Source organism: Eulemur rufifrons, chromosome 8 (genome assembly GCF_041146395.1).
Source record: "Eulemur rufifrons isolate Redbay chromosome 8, OSU_ERuf_1, whole genome shotgun sequence".
Taxonomy (NCBI): Eukaryota; Metazoa; Chordata; class Mammalia; order Primates; family Lemuridae; genus Eulemur; species Eulemur rufifrons.
The window spans coordinates 33,091,253-33,114,954 of NC_090990.1; the positions used below are offsets into that span (position 1 = coordinate 33,091,253).

A 23,702-nucleotide genomic window follows, 5' to 3' on the forward strand; every position below is an offset into this window, starting at 1 on the left:
GATCTGAAAAAGAAAAAAGTAAGTTAAATCTTCTAGCAATGGCCTTTTCCCCTATGACTTGGTTTGAGCAAGTTTCTTCTAAGATAGAATTACCAATTGCAATTGGAGGTCAGTCATGTTCCTTACTGGTTGATTATATTACATACAATTGAGTTTAATCTTCCTTATAAAAGAAATGGTTTTTATGAAGCATTTATGGATTTCAGGTTTGAATCTCATGATGATTAAGGGTCATATCAGTCCATTCTTATCCTAACACCTGTTCCCTCTCCGAACATCCAGAACAGAATCTTATTCCTAGATGTCTGTAATAATCTTTTGTCTGATTCCTGGTGTCTTTGTTTGTCTCCACCTGGGCTTAATGTATTGGGCTGTGGCGGTGGAGACCAAACTTTATCTGATAGCATCTAGGTATGTTTATATAAAAATGCATGATTGTCTTACAGTGTAAAATGTTATCAAGTTTTTAAGATTAAGCACAAATAAATACTTTTCTTAGCTTATTCTTCCTAGATTCCTGGAGAGGTCAGTATCCCTACTGTCCTGCCATTAAGGGTGTTTAGGAGGAAAATTTGAGGTACACTATTCTAATCTAATAGACTAACTTTAAAGATGACCCTTCATCACAATGTCCTGCTTAGTTTCTCTAGTTACTCTCAATAGTTGGCCTGATTTTGCATGACTTCTGCCAATCTTTTGCTGCTTGAAAGTTGGTCTCCTGGCCGGGCGCAGTGGCTCACGCCTGTAATCCTAGCACTCTGGGAGGCCGAGGCGGGCGGATCGTTTGAGCTCAGGAGTTGGAGACCAGCCTGAGCAAGAGCGAGACCCCGTCTCTACTAAAAAAAAAAAAAATAGAAAGAAATTATGTGGACAACTAAAAATATATATAGAAAAAAATTAGCCAGACATGGTGGCGCATGCCTGTAGTCTCAGCTAGTCGGGTGGCTGAGGCAGGAGGATTGCTTGAGCCCAGGAGTTTGAGGTTGCTGTGAGCTAGGCTGACCCACGGCACTCTAGCCTGAGCAACAGAGTGAGATTCTGTCTCAAAAAAAAAAAATAATAATAAAATAAAATGGAAAAAAAAAGAAAGTTGGTCTCCTTACTTTACATAGAGAAGTACCTCTTCCCATTCATCACACTGTGTAATTTCTTTTCTCCCTCTTCCCTGTCTAGATATTGATAGCTAAAACTTAAACAGTGCTGTGTTTCTAAGCATTGTTTTCAATGCTTTTACATACATGAACTCATTTAGTTCTTGCCTTAGCTTTTTCAGTAATTTATATTCCCATTTTACAAATGAGAAAACTAAGGCACTATGAGAATAAGCAATTTATCTGAGGTTATAGGGCTAGTTAGGGGTTAAAGGTAGGATTTGAATCGAGGCAGAATAGCTCCAGATATTGTGTGCTTTATTCAGGTCATGATGCCTTTTCACGGACCTTACTCATTCTCTAGGTCCCAGACAAAGGCCCTTTATTCTAGTCCATATTGATATCCATGTTGTAGCAGGAGGAATACCTATTAATGCATTTTGGCCCTAAGATTATATACTAACTGTAGCAAATTGATGTTACTTAGAGTATACATCATAGATAGATAAAGAGCATGTAACATTAACTTAATACATTGGTTTTTTTTTTTTTCCTTTATGTTTTTTTTGGAGACAGAATCTCCCTCAGTAACCCAGACTAGAGTCCCATGGCATCAGCCTAGCTCACAGCAACCTCAAGAGATCTGGGCCTCAAGAGGCTCAAGAGATCCTCCTCCCTCAGCCTCCCGAGTAGCTGGGACTATAGGTGCGCATCACCACGCCCGGCTAATTTTTTCTATTTTCAGTAGAGACAGGGTTTTCCTCTTGATCAGGCTGGTCTAAACTCCTGAGCTCAAGCGATCCTCCTGACTCGGCCTCCCAGGGCGCTAGGATTACAGGTGTGAGCCAGAGTCCATTTGACCTTGACTTGAAACAAAGAGGGAAGTACTGATTTCTTAGGAGTATGTTACTGAAGAAATATCAATTTATAACTAAAGAACTAGAAATAAATGTGTTAGACTACATGTCAGATTTTATTGATAGATGTTTATTCTCTTTGTAGAGGTAAGAAGTATGGAGAGACAGCTAATGAGTGTGGAGAAGCCTTCTTTTTCTATGGGAAATCACTTCTGGAATTGGCAAGGTATGGTTGATCTATTTAAAAACTAAAGTTTCTTTGTTTGTTAAGATTGTTTACTAGCTTTGAGATTTCACATGAGCTAAGTGAGACTGGTTTTACCTAGAAAAAGAGTTTTGAAGGAGCTTGAAATAGTGGTGGAAGTTGTGAATGGCACTTGATGCAAAGAGTAAAATTATATTTAAGTTTTGACTTTAGGGGTTATTAGAAACAAAGATCTTTCTAATAATGAATGGTCAATAATTGATCAAAGTCCAGTATGGAGAGAGAACCTTTAAAAGCACTCTCTAGCTCTAAACAGGACTGAATAAAGGACAATTTGAAAGAACTAGCATGTTAGAATGTCTAGTAAATAAGACTCACAAGTAGTCTTTTTTTTAGTATCTTAAAGTATTGGAAAGTTCTTGGGTAGTTTTTACCAGAATTTAGTAACCAGAATAAGATAAATTCAGAGTGTACAAACTAGCAAATGATGTGTCATCTATTTAATCTCAGTTCTGCTAATTTCTAACCTTGTAATCATACAGAGCATTCTGATGATTTGCCACGAAAATCCTGCCAGAATGTTACTGGCTATCTAGAGAAATGGGGGTGGATGCGAAGTTTGGGAAATATTATGGCCCTGTCTTAAAGGGGGAATACATATGGGTCTTGTTCTTTTGAACAAGAGTCAACAGTGCTTTTTAGGTGGCTGGGTGAAAGGTATGCTTATTTCCTTCAGTGCTCTTACAGCTTTAATTCATATTAAAATTTTGATTGTTCCTCTTCTTCTATGAGCATATATAGTTTCTTATTGCCCTCACTTGGCTTACTCTTCTGTTGCTTCTGTAATATAGGATGATATATATTTTTTCTTTTTTAATTTTTTTTTTTTTGGTTAGGACTGTATTTTCTGTCTTGGAAAAAATCGTTAGGTTGTAGCCATCAAACCTTTGCTGCTTTCTCCCTTTTGTTCTCCTAGAATGGAGAATGGTGTGTTGGGAAATGCCTTGGAAGGCGTGCATGTGGAAGAGGAAGAAGGAGAAAAAACAGAAGAATCTCTGGTAGAAAATAACGATAACACAGATGGTACGTGGAGTTGCATGTGACATTCAAGGGATGCGACGTTGTATATTTCTTGTATACAAGTGATGGAAATAGGGCTCTCTCTGCTCTGGATGGTCTCTCCTAAGATGCTTGGGGTGATGCTTGCATCCGGTGGAGACTGCAGTGGGGGTAGCCAATTACTGAAACTAACAGCAGGCTTTTGTAAGAGGATAACTTAATGTCTCAAATAAATCTGGTTATTTAAATTGTTGGGTTTTTTAAACTAAGTGATGAAAAAGCAAGATTAAATTGGTGTTTTAAATATTGCTACAACTTTAAATATTTTTCTGATGCAAGTTTTTTAAACAGTCTGTGCAGCTCGGTTATTTTGATAGCAATACTTTGGGAGCCCTGTCACATTTTTATGTCTAAGAAAGTTAAATGTTAATTTCTAACCTGAGTTTGGGTGCCAGAGTTTTACTTATCAGATGCGAGTCTGTAAGGAGAATGAAAAGCTTGGCATCGCTTACCTAACTGGTAATCAGAATGCTTAAGTAAAATGATATCTAGTTTAATGAGCCTGGGTTTCTTTTGCAATAAGTTGCTCTGCTAGCTGGGACTCTCCCTTTTCTTTTCTCAAAAGGGCAGATAATTTTTAGGCAATCTGCTAAAATTTGCTAGGCCTTTTGAGGGTTTAAAGGGAATGTGTTTTTAGTTTCCATTTATGCCTTTATCGTTAAACTCGAAGACATGTTTATGCTTCATGTTCTTTAACCATGTAGAGGAAGCAAGGGAAGAGTTGAGAGAACAGGTTTATGACGCCATGAGAGAAAAAGAAGAAGCAAAAAAAACAGAAGACAAGTCTCTGGTAAAGCCTGGAACTGATAAAGAACAGGAGAGTGAAATGGAAAAGGGTGGAAGAGAAGATATGGATATAAGTGAGCCTGCAGAGGAGCTACAGGAAAAAGTTGAATTGATTCCAGATCAGTTAATTGAAACCTCTGAAGAGGCAAAAGGAGCAGGAGCAGCAGCACCAGGAGGACTAAATGAAACTGAGATCATTTCTGGGAAACCAGAACAGGAAGTACCAGATGCTGAGGAAGAAAAATCAGTTTCTGAAACTGATATCCAAGAGGAATGCAGAGAAAAAGGTCAGGAGAAGCAGGGAGAGGTAATTGTGAGCATAGAGGAGAAACCAAAAGAAGCTTCAGAAGAGCAGCCTGCTGTGGCTCTAGAAAAGCAGGGCGCTGCAGTGAAGGTAGAAGGAGAGCCTGTAGACCCGGCAGTGAAGCCAGTGGATGTGGGTGGGGATGAGCCAAAGGAGAAGGTAGCTACCTCTGAAAATGAGACAGGAAAGGCTGTTCTTGAGCAGCTGGTAGGGCAGGAAGTGCCTGCTGCTGAAGAGTCACCAGAGGTGACAATAGAGGCTGCAGAGGCCTCAGCTGTGGAGGGTGGATCAGAAGTTTCTGAGAAGCCTGGGCAGGAGGTCACAGTTCTTAAGGATGGTGCAGTCAATGGACTGTCAGCTGCAGGAGATCAGACACCCATTGAATCACAGAATACTTTAGAAGAACTGACAGAAACAAAAGATGGTTCAGGACTAGAGGATAAGGTGAGGGCAAAGTTGGTTCCTAGCCAGGAGGAAACTAAGCTGTCCATAGAAGAGTCTGAGGCAGCTGGAGATGGGGTTGATACCAAGGTAGCCCAGGGAGCTACTGAGAAATCACCTGAAGACAAAATTAAGATAGCTGCTAATGAAGAGACACAAGAGAGAGAAGAACAGATGAAAGAGGGTGAAGGTAACCGGGATATGCAAGAGCTGCAGTGGGTGGAGTACATTCTGGATTTGACTCACTAATCATGGGTAAAAGTTAGCCTTCCATTCAGGATTTTCCGTCTGCCTTTGGATTAGGAAAGGGCTAAATGAAAATGGGGGTAGTTTAAGAAGGTTGTGATAAGTTAAATCAAAAGCAGCAAGTCTTTAGCTGGCTTATAAACTAACGCTTTTACTAACTGCAAAATAGGTCTTCTTTGTGATTTCTGAGAACTTGGCTAGCTATCAGTAACATGTACCATACTAGCCAATAAAGGGAGATGGAAAATGTGGATGAGGGGTGGGGTAGGTAGGAAAAGAGTGGGCTAGGCTGGCAGAGAATGCTGAATGGATGTTCACTTGCATGCCTTTGGATTTTTTTAATTTATTGTTCACATGACTCCTTTTCTCTGCTTTAGGAAGCAGGAACAGAGCAGTAGAATCCATTGAATTGGTACACTTAAGCAGGCATGCCATTTAAATGAAGGCAGTTAACCCTGAATGTTCTATCACCAGAATTAAAGAATTCTGGTGCTGCTGTCTACCTTTAGTCTTCAGGAAGTGTTTAGACTCTAAACACTAAACTTTAGAGGCTTATCCACATTAGTTAGCCCCTAGCCCCAAGACAACAAAAAACATGTAACTATTAGCGCCCTTGCTGCTTTCCCTTCACATTTCATGCTTGCTTTGGCTGCTAAACTGAATTTTTTGTTACTTAAAATGCTATAAAGTGAGGATGCTTTGTATTTCTATTGGTCTAATTGGGATTCAATTTCATCAAGATGTGTAAGCCTCTAATTAGTAAATAATTCCATAATTGGCACGTCTGACTTGTGGTATCATTTGAGGATTCTACTGTATATAAGGTTCATCTAACATTGACATTAATAACCACAGGTATTTTCCAACTAATTGTTACTTCGTGTAATTGCCAGATTACTTTGAGTTCTCTTAAGCTGTAGATTTTCAAAGACTCATCTTCAATACTTGGACTTCGTTCTGGTAAACTTCTTCTACCTATGTGCAGGTCCCGACTCTCCAGCCAGCACAGGCATAGTAACCAGAAGTGAATTGGCTAAATGGTAGCACCATTGGGCTTCTTAACAAGCTTTAGGAGTTCTTTATGAAAAGGCACAGAACTGAATCCTCAGTTTTTAAGAAACTCCCACGTTTTGTTCTTTTTTAAAAATCTATTTATTTTTAGAGACAGGGTCTCACTCTGTTGCCCAGGCGAAAGTACAGTGGTGTGATCATAGCTCACTGCAGCGTCAAACTCCTGGACTCTAGCAGTCATCCTGCCTCAGTCTCCCAAGTAGCTAGGACTACAGACGTGCATCACCATGGCTGGCTAATTTTTTTCCCCCTCCATTTTTTGTAGAACCAGGCTGTCGTTATGTTGCCCGGGCTGGTCTAGAACTCCTGGCCTCAAGTGATCTCCCACCTTGGCTTCCCAAAGTACTGGGATTATAGGCTTGAGCCACTGTGCCTTGTCCCCTGTCTTGATCTTAATGATAGTGAGCAAGGAAAGTGAAAAGCTCTGCTGGGTCTCTTAAGTTGGACTTTGAATGACAGGGTCTCACTATTGCCCAGGTTGGTCTTGAACTCCTGCCCTCAAGCAATCCTCCTGCCTCTGCCTCCCAAAGTTGTAAGATTACAGGCCCGAGCCACTGTGCCTGGCCATATACATTTCTTATGATTCCAAAACAATACAATGTGGTGTAGGTAGTACTGCTGAAGTTATAGTGATGAGAATGAGGCTTAAAAGTTACATGACTTGGTAAGAGTCAAACAGTAAGTCATAGTACTGAATTCAAACCTAGATCTGCCTTGAATATGTTGTTCTCCCCAGGCTACCTCTCACTGAGGAAAGCAATCTTATCAGAAATTTCCTAGTCACTTATTTTTAAAATTAACTGTACTTAAGAAAGCCCCAGGCTTTTCATATGTTGCATTTTTTTGTGCTGTGTATCAGGTACTGTTCTTCATATAAAGACGACACAGTTTTCCATAGTTTACAAATGAAAAAATGGGAGAAAGGATCGGTAATTTGCCCTAATCACATAGCCAGTAAAGAGAAGGCTGGGTGCCCAGTCTGTCTGGCTCTGGGTCCCAGCCCCTTACTTTCTGTGCATTATTTCTCTTCATGTGGCAGCACCAGTCTGCAGAAATCTCACAAGTGGTTTTCTCTTCACATTACTACCAGCTCTTGACTTTTTGCAGCCTCTTGGGCTGTCCATATCTCCCTAATAAAGATAATTGGTCTGTTCTTTTCTAATTGTCACGTTAGATATGGTTGATAAATAAAAATTTTAAATTGTAGGTATAAAGCTTGGCTATGCTCAGATAGACTACACTGGCCAATCTGGTGGCACTTCCCTGTGAGAGTGCTAATATAACCAAGAATTGGTACCTTTTCTTTGCCTTTAATAGTCATTCTTCTGGTTTGTACCATTTTGTGCCCATATTGTTTTGAGGATGCTACAAGATCAGAGAAATTGCATAAAAAGGTATTTCCCTTTCTCTGAAGGATAGAATAGACATAACTAGAAAAAATAGTCCATTATCAAAGAAGCTTGGAAAATAATTTAACAAATTTCTTTACTGAGGACATTGTCATTAATTCCCGGGTCTAGGTTACCAGATTGGGAAATGTTTTTAAAGTAATGGCTTTCTCATTGACCTAACTCCTGCTCCGCCATTCCATGAAGGTAATTGCAGATTCCTCAAGAGAAACCAATATTCTTCTTGGGCAATTATAAGAATTTCAAAATTTGATGTAAAACTTCCAATTATTTAAGATGTTTTCTTAGAAATTAGAGGTTATCTTCTAGTATTCTGGTATGAGTAGAAATGGATACCACTAATTAAGAAGAGCATAGAATAAAAATGTCAATTTAATTTTTCCTACAAATTGAAAAGATGAAATTTTAAAAAGTTCATTATTTTTAAAAGTTAAATACGTAGATCTACTTCAGCTCTCTTGCATGTTCTGCTGGAGATTGGGCAGAGTTAAGAAAACCACCCACCTGTTCTAAACTTTTAGGGAACTAAGGCCAAACCCACTTGGAAATTTGGACATGAAAAGAATGGTGTGTGGTGGTGGCTATACTTCTGAAGCACTGGATTATAGTCAAAGGAGAAAAGCAAGCCACTTGATAAAATAGGGTTTGCTTGCTATAAATGTTTAACTAGGGCCAGGCACAGTGGCTCACACCTGTAATCCTAGCACTTGGGGAGGCCGAGGCGGGAGGATAGCTCGAGGTCAGGAGTTCAAGACCAGCCTGAACAAGAGCGAGACCGCATCTCTACTAAAAATAGAAAGAAATTATCTGGATAACTAAAAATATATAGAAAAAATTAGCCAGGCATGGTGGCACATGCTTGTAGTCCCAGCTACTTGGGAGGCTGAGGCAGGAGGATTGCTTGAGCCCAGGAGTTTGAGGTTGCTATGACCTAGGCTGACCCATGGCGCTCTAGCCTGGGCAACAGAGTGAGACTCTGTTTAAAGAAAGAAAGAAATGTTTAACTGGCTTGACTTGTCACTGGTTCTTAGAGGATTTCTTTAGTTTGTCATAGTAATATGTAATAGGAATTTTCTGTGCCTCTTCCCATCCTGAAGCAGTATTGCTGCCAGTAAAACTTCCTACAACTGGACTTTATTACTCTACCCAATTGCCATGTTTAGGAGATAGTGAGCTCTTCTGTTGGTATTGAAAATGCTTAATGAAATGTGACAGAGGTAGGCACATTATACCCAATTGATGAATTGTTTGTATCAACAAAAAATCCATTTTAGCCATTTGACATTGTGAATTTTGCCTTATCACTGAGTGTAGAGCTGTTTATTAGGAGCCTGACCTTTAGGCAGTTGACTGTGAGTATATGTCAATATGGTGTTTATGACTTCAGATTTAAAAAAGAACGATTAACAAGGCACAGGAGTAAAATAATGGGTTGTGGTATTACTCACTGAAATTCTGTATGTGCTAGAGCTGGCTGGATTCTGTGGCATGCTCATTGGTAAGAGTTGGTAAGGACTATGCTTTTCTCTCCATAGCTCTGTTGTGGGAAAGCTAGTCTTTTGAGCATTCTTGCTCTGAATGGGCTGGAATAATTTAACTTTTGATATTTTCCCAGGCTATTAGTATTATCTAATGAGTGGCTTAAAGATACCAGAAACAGTGGCTGAGGTCTCTGCCTGCTTCTGGCTGAATGAATGGGAGCTTCTAGCCAGTGAATAAGAGGCAGTAGCTAATCTGTCTCATTCTGAATAATCTAGGTTGACTTTTATAAGAGAAACACTCAGCCTTTTAGTTGCTGAAGGTCTAACCCATAGACTATATAAGGTTATACTTTCTAAGTCTAGGTTAGACCTGAATTAGGCTATAACCACTGACTTTATATTCAGTTCAGATGCTAACTGACTTGGATTAGCATCTGGCTTGTCCTATGTCAGAATATAAGTTGACATGTTTATTGGAGTCTCTGATTAGTCAGAAGGTATCTAGTTTTATTCTCAATACCGAGGAATTTTTGTTTGTAGAAACTGAAGGCTCAGAAGAAGAGGATAAAGAAAATGACAAGGCTGAAGAAACGCCACACGATTCAGTTCTTGAAAACAAGGTAAGTCGTTATTCATTCAGTACTGTTGTCTGCTTTCTTATCGTACAACTGTAGCTTGCTAGTATAGGCGTGACAATTATAGATAGCTGTCTCCTGGTTAGGAATTAGGGACCCTTTTAGTCATGCCTAGGATGGACAGGTAATTTGATCCTAGGCAGTCCTGTCTGTTAGTATATGACTCCAAATTTCACAATTAAATATCACTGACATAATGTGATGACTTAGGATAGAAACCTTGTAGGGACTCTGTCTAATTCCATTGATTTGGATCTACTTTGGTCTCTTCAGGAAAATGAAGAGGAGGAGATTGGAAACCTAGAGCTCGCCTGGGATATGCTGGATTTGGCAAAGATCATTTTTAAAAGGTAAAACTCTTTGCCTCTTTGCTCAGTTGGGAGCTTCGTGGTTGAAAATAGAAAGTAGTTAGGGTTAGACAAGTACTGTTAAGGTTTCTGATCAACTTTCTTTCTTTTAGGCAAGAAACAAAAGAAGCCCAGCTTTATGCTGCACAGGCACATCTTAAACTTGGAGAAGTTAGTGTTGAATCTGGTAATACATTTTTCATTTTATGTTCTCTAGCCTCCCCAGTTCTTCCTTTAATAGCTTTTCTAGAATCCAGCTTTATTGATCATAAGTTGGGTGGTTGGCTTTAAAAAGACAGTTAAGTTTGGGTTTCCTATAGTCCCTTGAACAATGAACAATCTCTTCTAAGTGGTACTCTAACTGAAAGTATTTCAGTAGATTGGGGTGTGTGTGTGTGTGTGTTTTGAGACAGTCTCACTCTGTTGTCCCGGATAGAGTGCTGTGGCGTCATTGTAGCTTACTGCAACCTCCAACTCCTTGGCTCTAAGCGATCCTTCTGCCTCAGCCTCCCAGTAGCTAGGACTATAGGCACGCGCTGTAGCAACCAGCTGGGTTTTTTTTTTTCCTTTCTTTTTGGTAGAGATGGGGTCTCACTCTTGCTCAGGCTAGTCTTGAACTCCTGAGCTCAAGCAATGCTTCTGCCTCGGCCTCCCAGAGTGCTAGGATATAGGCGTGAGCCACCGTGCCTGGCCTTCTGTAGATTTTTAAAAGTCATTTTGATATTCTTTATATCCAAGGATCTTAGAGATACTATTAATACAAACAAAAACGAAATGTAAAATAGGGGAGCATTACCCGAGGATGGGTCTGAATTCTGGAAGTACTTTATATTAAATGTTGTTCTTTTTCTCTTCATTAGAGAACTATATCCAAGCTGTGGAGGAGTTCCAGGCTTGCCTAACCCTGCAGGAGCAGTACCTGGAAGCCCATGACCGTCTCCTTGCAGAGACCCACTACCAGCTGGGCTTGGCCTATGGGTATAACTCTCAGTATGATGAGGCAGTGGCACAGTTCAGCAAGTCTATTGAAGTCATTGAGAAGAGAATGGGTGAGTGAGCACCAGCTGCTTCATGATAATGTTGGTGGATCCAGCAATTGACAGGTATAAACAATGATTCTTTTTTATGATAACTGTTACTGATCACATTAACCTGTTATTTTGTAGCTGTACTAAAGGAGCAGATGGAGGAGGCTGAAGAATCACCTACTGAATATAAGAAAGAAATTGAGGAGCTGAAGGAACTGCTACCTGAAATTAGAGAGAAGATAGAAGATGCAAAGGAATCTCAGCGTAGTGGGAATGTAGCTGAATTGGCTCTGAAAGCTACTCTGGTTAGTTTGGTTTCCTTTTAAAGTTTTGATAATAGCATATTTGGAGCTGGGTGTGGTGGCTCACTCCTGTAATCTTAGCACTCTGGGAGGCTGAAGCAGGAAGATCACTTGAGCTCAGGAGTTCGAGATCAGCCTGAGCAACAGTGAGACCCTGTCTCTACTAAAAATACAAAAATTAGCCAGGTGCAGTGGCTCACACCTGTAGTTCTAGCTATCCGGGATGCTGAGGCAGGAGGATCGATTGAGCCCAGGAGTTTGAGGTTGCAGTGAGCTATGAGGATACCACTGGACTTTAGCCTGGCAACAAGAGTGAGACTCTGTCTCCCAAAAAAAAAAAAAAAATTATTTGGTATTACTAATGTTAATGTTCCATTTACTAGGAAGTTTTCATCGTGATTTGGTTTCCAGGGAGTTGGTGAGCTCATCTGTTTATTCCTGTCAAATAATATAATGCTTAAACGAATATACTGTGAAGCCCCAGGCTGTCTAGGCTTGAATTGCATCTGTTACTTACTGTGTGTGATCATGGGCATTTCTCTGCCTTACTTGACCCATCTGTAAAATGCGGATAATATAGGTTGAGTACCCTTTTCCAAAATGCTTGGGATCAGAAGTGTTTTCGGATTGTGGAACATTTGCATTGTACTTCACATCCCTATTCCGAAATTGAGCATCCTTAATCCAAAATCTGAAATGCACCAACGAGCATGTCCTTTGAGTGCCATGTAAGTGCTCAAAAAGTTTCGGATATCCAGATTTAGGAGTTGGGTGTTCAACCTGTAGTAAATATGTGTAAGATATTTCTGACAGTACCAGACAAACAGAAATTTCTTAACAAATGTAAGCTATTATTTCCATCTCTGGGAACTCTGTATGAATTACTGAGCATTGAGGGGTTTTCATCCCAAATAGCCTGGCTTTGCTTTTGGCTACTGGGATATCAGGGAGCTTTATACCCAGCAGGTAGGATACGAACGGTTTAGTTTAATATCCATATTCTGCCTGTGCCTTGGGTGGGAGAGTGGGACAGGTACAGATGTGGGGGGGGGGTGATCTTGATACTGTCTGGAGGCCACTAGTATTTCAGTTCTTAATCAGTTGCTTGGATGGTGGTGGATACCTGTTGTGAGACTATGGGTGGCCTGGGTTCTATCATGAAACCAACTTGGATTTGTCATCCCTCACACAGGTGGAGAGTTCTACTTCAGGTTTCACTCCTAGTGGAGGCAGCTCTTCAGTCTCCATGGTGGGTATTTGGGTGTTGTTTCGTCATTTACGATTAAGCCTCTGTGTTGGTCTCATGTACCTTGTACATTGCTAATAAAGGCTTCCTTTTTGCCAGATTGCCAGTAGAAAGCCAGCAGACGGTGCTTCTTCATCAAATTGTGTGACTGATATTTCCCACCTTGTCAGAAAGAAGGTAAATATACATGTGATTGTTTATTTTCTTTCTTTTTCCCAGTCTGTATTTTTTTTTTAAATCCCAAATGATGTATGGGGATTACCTTTCCTGTAAACCTTCCTAATAGTTGGTGTGTGATGACACTCATTTCGCAAATGTGAGGGTTTGTGAGTGAAGACAGTTTTCACTTGAATACCTCTTCCAGCAGACTCTCCTGGCCTTTTCAGCCCAAGGACTATCAGGAAAGCTGCTGAGGAGGATTGGTAAGGTCCATTTTAGGAAGCTGGCAGGTTTTCTTTGATAGCAGTTATTCAGCAGCAGGCCTGCTGGTACAGACTCCTGAGTCTGCCTCTGCCTGTGGTGCCAGTAGAGCTTTTCTGGGGTTAGGGGAGAGGAGTCTTAACTCTTGCTTTGTTTCTTGACTCAAATGTGGGAATTCAAACTTACACTTTGGTTACTGTTCACATCTGCTCCTGACCTCCACCCTTACGCCACTGTGATTCCAGTAAGGAGGCTGAATTGATATGGTGGGACAGACTAATTTATTCTGCAGAGTACAGGTTGGCATCTGTCCCCTGTGACTAGAGAGAGAGACCCTTAGAACCGTGAAATTTTGGTGTTCACGATCTTTGCACCAGAAGGGTTAAGGAATTGTTTTGTAGTTGTCTTTTTTAAAACATTAAGCACATTTGTGAAGGCTTCACAATTGTATCTTTAGAGGAAACCAGAGGAAGAGAGCCCCCGGAAAGATGATGCAAAGAAAGCCAAACAAGAGCCGGAGGTGAATGGAGGCAGTGGGGATGCTGTCCCCAGTGGAAATGCAGTTTCGGAAAACATGGAGGAGGAGGTGGGCAGTTAAGCAGAGCTTGGCCTCTTGCCTCATCCCTTGTTCTCAGGACTGGGGGAACCCAGTCCTCCCAAGTGCATGCTCCCCACCTTGAACCTGTTTGGATTGTTGAGTGCAACCCTCACAGAAACGGTAATTGTGCAGCAAACAGTTTGGTTATGGGAGTGTAAGACTCACTGACAAATGGAACCTATATGCCACAGGTCCCGACCCCAATGAATGTATGAGAAGGCACTTGATTGGCAAGACCATTAGGTCACTTCTGCTTGCTCCTTTCCGTGTAACATGTGATTATTGGCTCTGTCAGCCCTGTTGTCACAGGGAATTCAGGAAATGGCCTTATACTTTGTGGTCACTGCCCTCTTAATATAGGGAGCAAAGCAGAGTTTGGGTGACGTGTTTTCTTCCTCTGACTGAGGCCTGCTCAGTTATATAACAGGGAATGGCTTAAATTAGGGTTACTCATGCCCAGGCTCCATTTGTCTTCCAGGCTGAGAATCAGGCTGAAAGCCGGGCAGCAGTGGAGGGGACAGTGGAGGCTGGAGCTACAGTTGAAAGCACTGCATGTTAAGAGGGGGCAGAGCCTTCCTCCCAAGGGAAAGTGTTTTTGTATATATTGTATTTTTTCACTTTTGGGGGATTCTTTTTGTATAACTTCAATAAAGATTGTAAGCAAAGGTTGAGGCTTTGATGGTTTTTTTCTTAATTATTGGCTGAATATGTGCCTTGGAGCACTCCAGGTTTTATAAAATGGCCAAATGTACTTTTTTTGCCTTCTCCACTGATCTGTGTTGGAAGTTCTGATCCCACTTCCTATCTGTCCAGTGTGGAAGTGATCAAATCAAATGTGGCTGTAGGACCATTGTCTTCCAACGGTGCTATATTTTTTTCTGTTCTCAAATTTTGAAATACTTGACTGAACCCAGCTGTCTTGCAAACCTTCAGTGGTGCTGTCCCTGGATGGGGGCTACAAAAACAAGACTTGGTGAAGATCTTGCTCTTCGGTGCTAAAAATGGATGATGGACTTTGGCTGTGAGCCAGGCCTTGGGTGATACTTGTCTCTTATATACATACTCTTCAACTAGGGCCACAATCCTGTTCTGGAAAAAGAACTCTGAAGAAAAACTGGGGAGGGGGCGGGGAGTGATTCTTGAAGAAAACAGTCTGTGTGTTTAAATGTAGAGACATGAGCTCTCTGGTTTGAAAGTGGCTGTAGGACTGGTGGTGGACAGACACTTTGGATGTGGTTGGAAGAATCTGTGGGGATGCTGGCTGGTTGAGTTATATTTGTTATTTTCTGTATAGAAAGGTTGAAATATATCAACACTTGGAATTGTTACCCTGTTTGCAGTTTTCATTTCTCAAATAAAGATGCTTAAGAAAGCTCCTGGTCTGGAATTGTGTTTAAAGATATTACAACTGGGCTGCCTGAAACATTTCACTGTGAGATAATAGGGTTGAAAGGTAGAAACTAGCCCAGCAGTTCTAGGGGTCCATTCCAAAGATGCTGGTTGTCAAGGCACTGATATTAATGCCATCCCATTGGGCTCTCACCAATGTCCAGGGTGTAGGGCTGAGTTGCCTCTTACCTGACCCTTAGTTAAAGAACCTGTTACGGACCTGGCACTATTTGGATCTGAATTCTAAACAGTGCCTGTCCTGCATTACCCAAAGATTTAATAATCCTGACACCTATGGGACTTCTTTGTTGCACTATACAGACAGGTAGGTTAGAACTTGTCTTTAACATCCAAGTTGAAGGCAGAGGGAGCTGTGTTGACCCTCAAGTCAACCCCGTTTTCCAGAGGTTTCTCCCCCCGCCCCAAATAATACAAGAGTAGTAAAAACTGGAGGTTTTTTTTTTTTTTTTTTTTTTGGCTTGTCATAGTTTCTCATGGCTGCAGAAAATCTCTGGCTTACCCTGGCTTTGAACTTTCTTCCTGAAGATGTCTTTGCAGTGCATGTTCCAGGTCCTCAGGCTTTTTTATTTACTTTTTTCCTCTTTGTTGGTCAGGACAGTCTTGACATCCTTTGGTTGACAATGGGATCTGGGGCTAGGCTCAGTATCTAATTTCAGCTAGATCTCACATGGGACCCCCTGCTTGTGGGGTGGGGGGAGGAACATCATTAGGCTGCAGTCTTATCTTGGATCGATTTAGATTTAGATTATATATAAGGCTGCAGGAGCTTCCTGGTTATGGAACCTTGAGAGCCTGGGTTTCCTGGGAGAGGTACTCAGCAAACAGGAATTTGGGTGAAGTCTGGGAATAAAATTGGCTTCAGCAAAAAGCCAAGTGGAAATTACTTTATCCTTTAGTTGGAACTAAAGGATGCCCCATGTCCCTTTTCATAGACCTTTATAAGTGCCATATTGTAAATACCTGACATACTCATTTAATTCTCACATCTATTTTGCAAAAGCAGAACAGATACAAGTACTTGTGAAGTGGTAAAGCTGTGGTTGGAGCTTCTGTTTTGTACCCGTAACTGCTGTTCGCTTCCAGGCTGTGTCAGAACACAGTAGTAAAGCTACAGGTCTGGGAACAGGCCTCCATGCTAGGCCCTGGTCCTGCGCATGGCTCATACCCACATTCACCTGGGTTCAGAAACTCATTGGGGGTGGGTTAAAGCCGAGGTGAGGGCCCAAAGCCTCATCTCTATCCTTGACTCCACTGAGAGACTCTTCTGCTGGAGGTGGGGGATCAGCAAAACCAGCCGTAGGGGTGAGGGAGTTAGCACCCAGTGAAGGTGAGCTGGACACCTGTGGAATGCAGAGAAGGGGGGTCTTTAGCAAAAATGTAGAGGTTATGTGCACAGGTTTTGGAGATAGGCTACTTTAGAGTCCCATCCCACTTACTGTGAACCAAATTAATCTGGTCTTTGTTTGATTTCCTTATCTGTTACATAATAGTATAATATTTACCTAATAGAAATGTAAGGATCAAGTAAGTAATGCACAGAAAGACTGACACATAGTGGTCAGTAAAGGCTGGCCATTAGTTAACCTGTGGTGTCCCTACCTCTAGTTGGACCCTCACCAGAGGTGGGTATTGGTACTCATGGGCATTTGCTGGATTGATTTCTGCCAGTGTCTGGACAACTGCATCTCTTGCATTCACCAGCCGCAGGAAAAGCTCAGCCTGACCTGCCTGGGAGGAGGAGAAATGGTACTACCTCTGTCTCTTGGAGTATGCCCAGTCCCCACCCTTCACACTCACCTGGGGAATCGCATTCATCTGTCCAAGGCTAAGGCTAGGGTCCAGAGGACGGGCCCGAAGTGGAAGGCGCCAGTGGCCACTTAGCACTCGCTCATCTCGGTCAAAGAGCACAAGTGAAGCCCAAGCCTTTGGCTGTGGTGCCCTAGCCCATGCCAGTCCCTGCCAGGCCTGTAGCTCACAGACCAAGGATACTGGTGGTGAGGGTAGCAGTCTGTAGAATAACCAAAAAGCAGCATCAAGCCAGAGCTGCAAGACCCTTCTCTTAGGACTCAGCCCTCAGAGCCAAAGGCTTCTGTATACAGATGAGAAAATTTAGCAGAAAGAGGGACAAGCCTCAATTGTGGCAGACTACCAGAGTCATGATCCCCACCTACTGACCTGGGCACAGGCTGTCTGCTGGCAAGGATGGCACAGTTGCCCATGGGCCCAGGAGCTGGAGGTGGGGGCAAGCAAAGGGCTGGGGGCAATGCTGTGGTCCTTCCTGTATCCTGGCCATCTCGTGTCAAGCCAGTCATTAGCTGCACCCAAGTCCAAGAAGACTCAAGGCCCCGCAGGAAGTCATAGAAAATGACCAGGCCAGCCCTGGGGAACACAAGTCTAAGCACACGAACACTCAACTCTTCTCACCTTCCCTTCCCTCTGCCAGCTCCCAACTCTATCTGGCCCTGGCATTGGCCCAGTCATAGAGGATGTCAAAGGAGGGGGCAGGCCTCACCCAGGGTCATAGGGTGCAGGGCCCAGCACGTCAGATGTGGGCAGGAGGAAGTGTGGGTCCAGGCCCAGGTTCCTGGTCATTGTTCCAGGAAGCTGTGACTGTGGGCGAGAGTTTTGATTCCTCCAGAAATCCTTCTAGCTGCCCACACTCCCCCAACTGCTCAGAGCAGAGCTGCCCCTGCCCCATTCCCGGTCCTCACAGCTTTTGCCGAGCCACCCAAGAACTGAAGGTCTGTGGAGCCTGAAAGTGACGGCAGCGGGGGTGCCACTGGCGGCGGCGGGAGGAGTGGGGGATCTCTCCTCCCCTTCAGTCGTAGGCTGGGACCCTTGGGACCTGCCAGGGGTCGTGGCTCCCCAGGCCCTAGGAGTAGAGGAAGAGATAGGGTGCCCCAGAACTGGAGAAAGCAAGTATCTAGGCTGAGATACCCTTTCCCCCGAGAGCCGAGCCTACAAATGGGTCCGCGAAGTCACGGGGTTACAGAGACAACACACAGACACACGGAGATGCGGTGGACACGAATGGAGGGGGCACAAATATGGGCCTCATTCCCTACCCATGGTCCCTCCACCCTCTCCCTGAGCCCCAGGCCTGCTGGAAAGGGGTAGGTGGGATGGGGTTGGGGTGCTTACTGACCCCAGGCGCCCCTCTGCATCTGCAAGGCCAGGATTTCTGCCTCGAGGCGCTGGTTTTCGGCCTCCACTACTAGAAGCTCCTCCGATTTGGCTCCTGCCCTTCCTGCCATAAATAAGTCTGACCTGTCACCTTTGACCTCTGGTCCGACTCCGGCTGTGAGCAGCTCTCCAGCGTTAGAGCTCTCTCAAGACTGGACTTGTCAGCTCACATTTTAGTCACTGTCACAAAGATCACCCAGGTTTCCTACCTCGGGGCTTTTGCCCATGCCAATGGTGCCCTCCCTCACGTTCTTTTCTCCTCCCAGGACTAAGACCACCGATGCTGAGGCCCCCCAGTTCACCCCTGCGGGTCCGCGATCGTTGCAGCTCCAGTGCTGATGCCTCCACTTGCAACTGCCACATCTGGCCCAGAACACCCGGGTCCCGACCCCCGCCTCGAATATAGGCCTCACGCAGGGCCCTAGGAGTGGGGGACAGCAAGGCAGTCTTTCCAGGACTCAGCACCGCTTCGCCCCACGCCCGTCTCCGGATCCCAGGCCTCACCCGATTTCGGCAGCCAAAGTCCCTGGTTTGGCCTGTAGCACCGGACAACAGAGTTCTGCCTCTTGCCAGGAATTCAGTCGGGTCCTGGGGTGGGGACCGACACGCAGGGAGACACCATCAAGGACCTTAACCCCCGGACTTACAGCCACCTGGCTCCTCCTCGCCCTCGCACACCGGGTCTTCCGGCTGCGCCTGGGCCTGCTCCCTCCCGCCCCCCGCCGCGGGCTCCGCCCCCCGCCCCCGCCGCGGGCCCAGGCCCCGCCCTCGCCCCCGCTTTCGCTTCGGCTCCGGCTCCCGCCGCCCGGTCACGCGTGTGGCTGCCGCCGGGTCTCACCCGAGCTCTGGCTGTAGCTCTTGAACGCGCGTCCCTAACACCTCTAGAGCTCCCCGCGTCCGTCCCGCCTCTGCCCGGAGTTCTCGAAGCTCCCGCTCCAAGCCGAATAGGCGGGATATCCCGCCCCGCGTCCGGGCCACACCTTGGAGGCACCGGCTGAGTTCTGAGGAGTGTGGCACCGAGTCAGAACGGGTCCGAGCAACCACGAGTCAAAGGGCAAGGGGCAGGGCAGATCCTCAGTCCCCCCTTCACCCTCGCCGCGTCGCTCCAGGGCCCGGCTCTGTGCTTCAGTCTCCGCCACCCGCCTTGCGCGGGTCGCCTGCAGCGCCCGCAGCCGCGCGCCCGGGCTCCCTGCAGCCTCGCAGGTGGGCCACTGAGGCGGCTCCTCTGAATGTCTCCAGACCGCTGCGCACCCCCAGGGGGCGTCTGTTATCCAGGGTCGCATTTCCTGTAGGGACAGCCGCAGCCACTGCACCTGGAGATAGCAGTGGTCGGCGATCTCTATGTCCCATGTACGATCTACAGTTTTGGGGACGTTTCGAGCCGCGGGGAAAGGCAGGTGGGTGTACCTCCTCTGTTAACCTCTTTAGCGCAGATTTACTGGCCTGCTGTTCTTGGAAGCCTTGGAGTTCTTGTGGCACAACCTGGGGACAGGGCATAGGATGAGGAATCGTGAGGGTCTGGCTCACCTGAATACCCACCTGTGGCCACGGAGGAGACCCTTACCGCGGCACCCTGTGGTTCAGTGGCTACTGAGGGCTGTGCTCCAAATGTCATCTCCTGGGTCACGCGGCCAATGCAGAAGCGCTGAGTGTGGGTGGCTAACAGGGCCGAGGACCGGAAAGCCATGTCACAGTTCTCACAGGGCAGGAGTCCTGGGTCCCCGGAGTGGGAGTCCATGGGATGGGAGCTGTTTCCAGACGCCAGCCGAGACCTGCAGAAAAAGGGACAGAGAGCAGGGTGAAAGGCAGGAGGATGAAAGGCAGAGAGGTAAGGCCAAGTCTATTAGGTCTAGGAGAGCTTCAAGTTTATGTTTGGGGAGGAGCCTTATTTAGCTCCCTGGGCAGCAACCACAGGTCTGGGCAGGTCAGGAAAGTGGGTGGGGAAACTTTGGCCACCTTTGGGAGGAGCCACTGGCTTGAAAAAGTGTCACAAAGTCTGTACTAACTCATTGCATAAACTTGGGCAAATCTCTTAATACTGCATGTTGGTTTCTCTGCCTATATTAATAAAAAGGCAAAAACAGCTGCTTCCTAGGCTAGCTGGGCCCTTACCACTTACTCCGTCATTGGTCATTTAGTAGAGTATGTTCCAGAGAACACCTGGGAGAGGAGGCAATCTGCCCTTCTCTCATTCTGGCTGGAAGTCATGTCTTTCTCCTGACTGAAAGCTCTTCCTAGCAACATGCTTCTCTGGAAGCATCCACAGCTTTGGCACGATCGAATCACACTGGGGATAGTGGTCTTTCCCTAAGTCCCATTCCCTCATTCCTGTTTTTTCAGCTGTAGAAGGATCCACACGTAGTGTCATAATTTAACTGGAAAGTTTTCTCTTAGTACATAACAATGTCTTAAAATAGACGCCATCTTACATTCAATGGGATATGTTAATGGTTCTTACTGCTCTGTCACAACTGTTTGCACATGGATTGCTCATACTACTAGTAATAGGGACTATAATACAGTATGGCAGGCAGGGTCCCTGCCTTCCTGGCCTTTAGCATCTAGCAGATATCCTGCTGGTCTCTCTGCCTCGTACCTTTATTTATTCCCTCTGGTTCACACTATAGGCTAGTTATCTTCCTAACACGAAATTAGGCTTATTATTCCTCTGTCTCCCATTAAAGTATGATCTTAGTCCTCCTATATCTATTAGGGACTATTAGGGACAGCCAAAGAATGCCAGTGCTAGATGTTTAACGTCTACTTGTCCATCAGATCTTGGCCTAAAGTTTGATCTTTTCTAAAATAACTGTTCTCTGCCCTACTGTGTTGAGCACTCCTGGGATCCCCAGAACCTTATACAATGCCTTGGACATACAGCAGGGGCTTAGAAAGTATTTGTTGAGTGAAAACACCCTGCTTCCTCCACTGGCCACCCAGCCAACGCTGGCTCGAGTCTTTTACCAAGTTCTTATTTAGGAGGAAAACCAAGGAAGAGACTCTCTTTAAAATACGTACGTTGGTAAAAACATGGGTACTGCAAATGTTTCTGGAAGTAAAATTTGGTTTCTGACTTTATTACTGACGATTTATTGCACAGGTTTTTCCGCATCAAAAAAATTACCTGCAAAAAGGCGAAACAGGTGTGTGTGTCTGAATTCACATTTCCCCCAGGCTTCTAAAAATATTTTCCCTAGAAAAGAATCCATTCATCTAATTTTGAAAATATACTTCTTGATAAACGTCACGGCGGGCGGGGCGGGCCTGCAGGGCGGGGCGGGGCTCGGGGGCGGGCCTCTGTGTCGTGTCCCAGGTCCCGTGGGCGGCGGCGCGGCGCGGAGCGGCGGGCGCTCGGGCCTGCGGGCGGCATCATGTCCCCGGGGAGCGGGGTGAAGAGCGAGTACATGAAGCGCTACCAGGAGCCGCGCTGGGACGAGTACGGGCCGTGCTACCGCGAGCTGCTGCACTACCGCCTAGGCCGCCGACTGCTGGAGCAGGCGCATGCGCCCTGGCTCTGGGACGACTGGGGCCCAGGCAGCTCCTCGGACGACTCAGCGTCGTCGGAGTCGTCTGGCAGCGGGGGCCCAGCGCCCCCGTGTGCCCCGGCCTCGCCCGCGGAGCAGGAGGAGACGGAACGGGGGGTGCGCGGGCTCCCGGAGGAGCAGGGCGCACAGGCCGGGGCCGCGGAGGACGCGGCTCTGCCTGCACTGCCAGTGAAAGATGCAGAAGAAAAACCTGAACAAATCAGAACAAAAGAGACTGATGTATTACCTACCGGTATCGAACCACGACAACAACGAAGTGCCTTATTTGCCAGAGGAAATAGGGAAGCGGTCAGAAGTCCCCAAAGATCATCAAGCAAAATAAAAGAACACAAGCATCCATTTGCTCTTTATGGCTGGGGAGAAAAACAGACCGACACAGGAAGCCAAAAAACTCACAACGTCTGTGCGTCTGCCGCTGTGCATGAGATTCATGAATCAGCATTGCGAGCCAAGAACAGAAGACAGGTGGAAAAAAAGAAATTGGTTGCTCAAAGGCAACGCGCTCACTCTGTGGATGTGGAGAACAGAAAGATGAAGTCTTCCTCCTCGGAGAACCCGTGGATGACAGAATACATGAGGTGCTATTCGGCCAGAGCCTAAAGAAACAGTCACGTGGACAGCCTCTTAAAAAGTGTAAGTGACAGAAAGGAAAATCAAAACAAGATGGAAACCATGAAAAGAAACTGGACACAGATTCAAGAAACCAACTGAATATGCAAGGTTTTTCTTAGGAAATTCCTAAAAGATTGTTTTATTTTGATGAATTATTGGTCACCTACCTCGGCAGTAGGGCAGACAGTTTAAGCCATAGACATTGGGTTATTTATGAAGATAATTTCCTAAATCTTTGATATTCTTATAAGGGTTTAAAGCATCTTAATCTTTTAAAATACTGACACCAAATGCCTTTAAATGGCTACAGATGCTTACAATTCAGTATTCTCAAGTTTAGGTGAAGCCCATTTTCATTCTATTCTGATTAACTTTTCAGATTCCATAGCTGTAAGATGATTCCATCTGACAGCATAAAACTCATTTTTCTTATGTGCAGTTTTCTTTGTAAAAGACTAAGTTGAAAATGAGTTTCAACAATACTTTTAATTCCATGTATAAAGAAAACTAGAACTTTGGTGGTTCCTGAAAAATCAAACTTATTTGTATTTTAGTTCAGCATCACCTTCATGTAGATTGTGATATTTAAGAGTTACCTGGGCCAGGTGAGGGTCACTTTTTCCCTTTTAAATTATCATCCTAGGCACTTAATAGCTCCAATACATTCCAACATATGAAGCTCCAACGAAGTATGTGTGTAGAGTAGTAAAGTTTCTTTTGAGTCAAAGACTGTCACAATTTTCATTGCAAGATTTTTTTTTAAGAACACATAATGTGGACTCAGTCACTTGTTATACTCTGGCTTTTTGGCATATGCCCATTGTGAACTTTTGCCTTTTCACAGTAATAGCTGGCAACGACATTTAGAATTTATAATCTGAAATTGCATTTAGCAAATTGTGATCTTTTGGTCCACTGGGATGGGGACCATTAAGATTAGGCATGTTGCCCACCCCCACTTCCTCTACTTTTTCTTCTTCTACAGAACTTAACAGTGAAGTCTTGATGATGTACAATATTCAGACTTTAGGTTGAAATACACTGCTCTTTGATTCCTAGCTAGTAGATCTATCTACAGCTTACTGTGAGAGAACGGTGGTGTGTGGCTAAGCACAAATGTATGTAAATAGTGCTGCTTCTCTTTAGCATGTTTGTTTTTGGAGCAGAAAAATGGTTTTAAAAAACATTGGTTTCCATCAAACGAGTGGAATCTTCTCCATTCTGCAGACAGGAATCTACTAGAAAGATGTATGCTAAGTTCTTTACAAGAGATAAGAAAGGTACTTTGTCTATGCCAATTTAGCACCTGAAGATGTGTGAATGAAAATTTGGCACTAGATGTGAGGCTGAGCATTTCCTTGATATT

The 23,702-nt window shown here is 44.6% G+C and overlaps 4 protein-coding genes across 4 annotated transcripts in view; 3 read left to right on the forward strand and 1 right to left on the reverse strand.

The window, feature by feature from the left end:
- The window catches only part of NASP (nuclear autoantigenic sperm protein), a 33,911-nt gene extending 18,986 nt beyond the window's left edge, over positions 1–14,925 (forward strand). The window contains exons 5-16 of the mRNA XM_069477874.1: positions 2,094–2,174; positions 3,130–3,236; positions 3,977–4,993; positions 9,551–9,629; positions 9,909–9,995; positions 10,106–10,179; positions 10,853–11,041; positions 11,159–11,325; positions 12,515–12,571; positions 12,668–12,745; positions 13,446–13,574; positions 14,065–14,925. Coding sequence (XP_069333975.1) covers positions 2,094–2,174; positions 3,130–3,236; positions 3,977–4,993; positions 9,551–9,629; positions 9,909–9,995; positions 10,106–10,179; positions 10,853–11,041; positions 11,159–11,325; positions 12,515–12,571; positions 12,668–12,745; positions 13,446–13,574; positions 14,065–14,145 — 2,146 coding nt within the window. The 3' untranslated portion in view covers positions 14,146–14,925. The remainder of the gene's footprint in view (positions 1–2,093; positions 2,175–3,129; positions 3,237–3,976; positions 4,994–9,550; positions 9,630–9,908; positions 9,996–10,105; positions 10,180–10,852; positions 11,042–11,158; positions 11,326–12,514; positions 12,572–12,667; positions 12,746–13,445; positions 13,575–14,064) is intronic.
- TMEM69 (transmembrane protein 69) overlaps positions 1–23,702 on the forward strand; it is a 197,134-nt gene that overhangs the window by 114,842 nt on the left and 58,590 nt on the right. The window lies entirely within an intron of this gene.
- On the reverse strand, positions 15,952–19,977 carry CCDC17 (coiled-coil domain containing 17). The gene is made up of 13 exons (XM_069477875.1): positions 19,744–19,977; positions 19,587–19,697; positions 19,270–19,465; positions 19,018–19,180; positions 18,684–18,767; positions 18,482–18,600; positions 18,142–18,243; positions 17,737–17,868; positions 17,509–17,605; positions 17,172–17,375; positions 16,794–17,004; positions 16,614–16,724; positions 15,952–16,336 (listed from the first exon to the last, which is right to left on the reverse strand). Exons 1-13 carry the CDS (start codon positions 19,915–19,917, stop codon positions 16,178–16,180), a joined length of 1,863 nt encoding a protein of 620 aa, XP_069333976.1. The 5' UTR covers positions 19,918–19,977; the 3' UTR covers positions 15,952–16,177.
- Positions 21,529–22,324, forward strand: LOC138389485 (centriole, cilia and spindle-associated protein-like). Its single transcript, XM_069477876.1, has one exon. It carries the CDS (start codon positions 21,551–21,553, stop codon positions 22,322–22,324), a length of 774 nt encoding a protein of 257 aa, XP_069333977.1. The 5' UTR covers positions 21,529–21,550.

Coding starts and splice junctions, on each gene's coding strand:
- CCDC17 (XM_069477875.1), bottom strand. CDS start 19,917: ATGGACTCCCACTCCGGGGACCCAGGACTCCTGCCCTGTGAGAACTGT. Junction 19,466..19,586: donor TAAAGAGGTTAACAGAGGAG/GTACACCCACCT, acceptor CTGTCCCTACAG/GAAATGCGACCCTGGATAAC. Junction 19,181..19,269: donor CCTGGAGCGACGCGGCGAGG/GTGAAGGGGGGA, acceptor CACACTCCTCAG/AACTCAGCCGGTGCCTCCAA.
- LOC138389485 (XM_069477876.1), top strand. CDS start 21,551: ATGTCCCCGGGGAGCGGGGTGAAGAGCGAGTACATGAAGCGCTACCAG.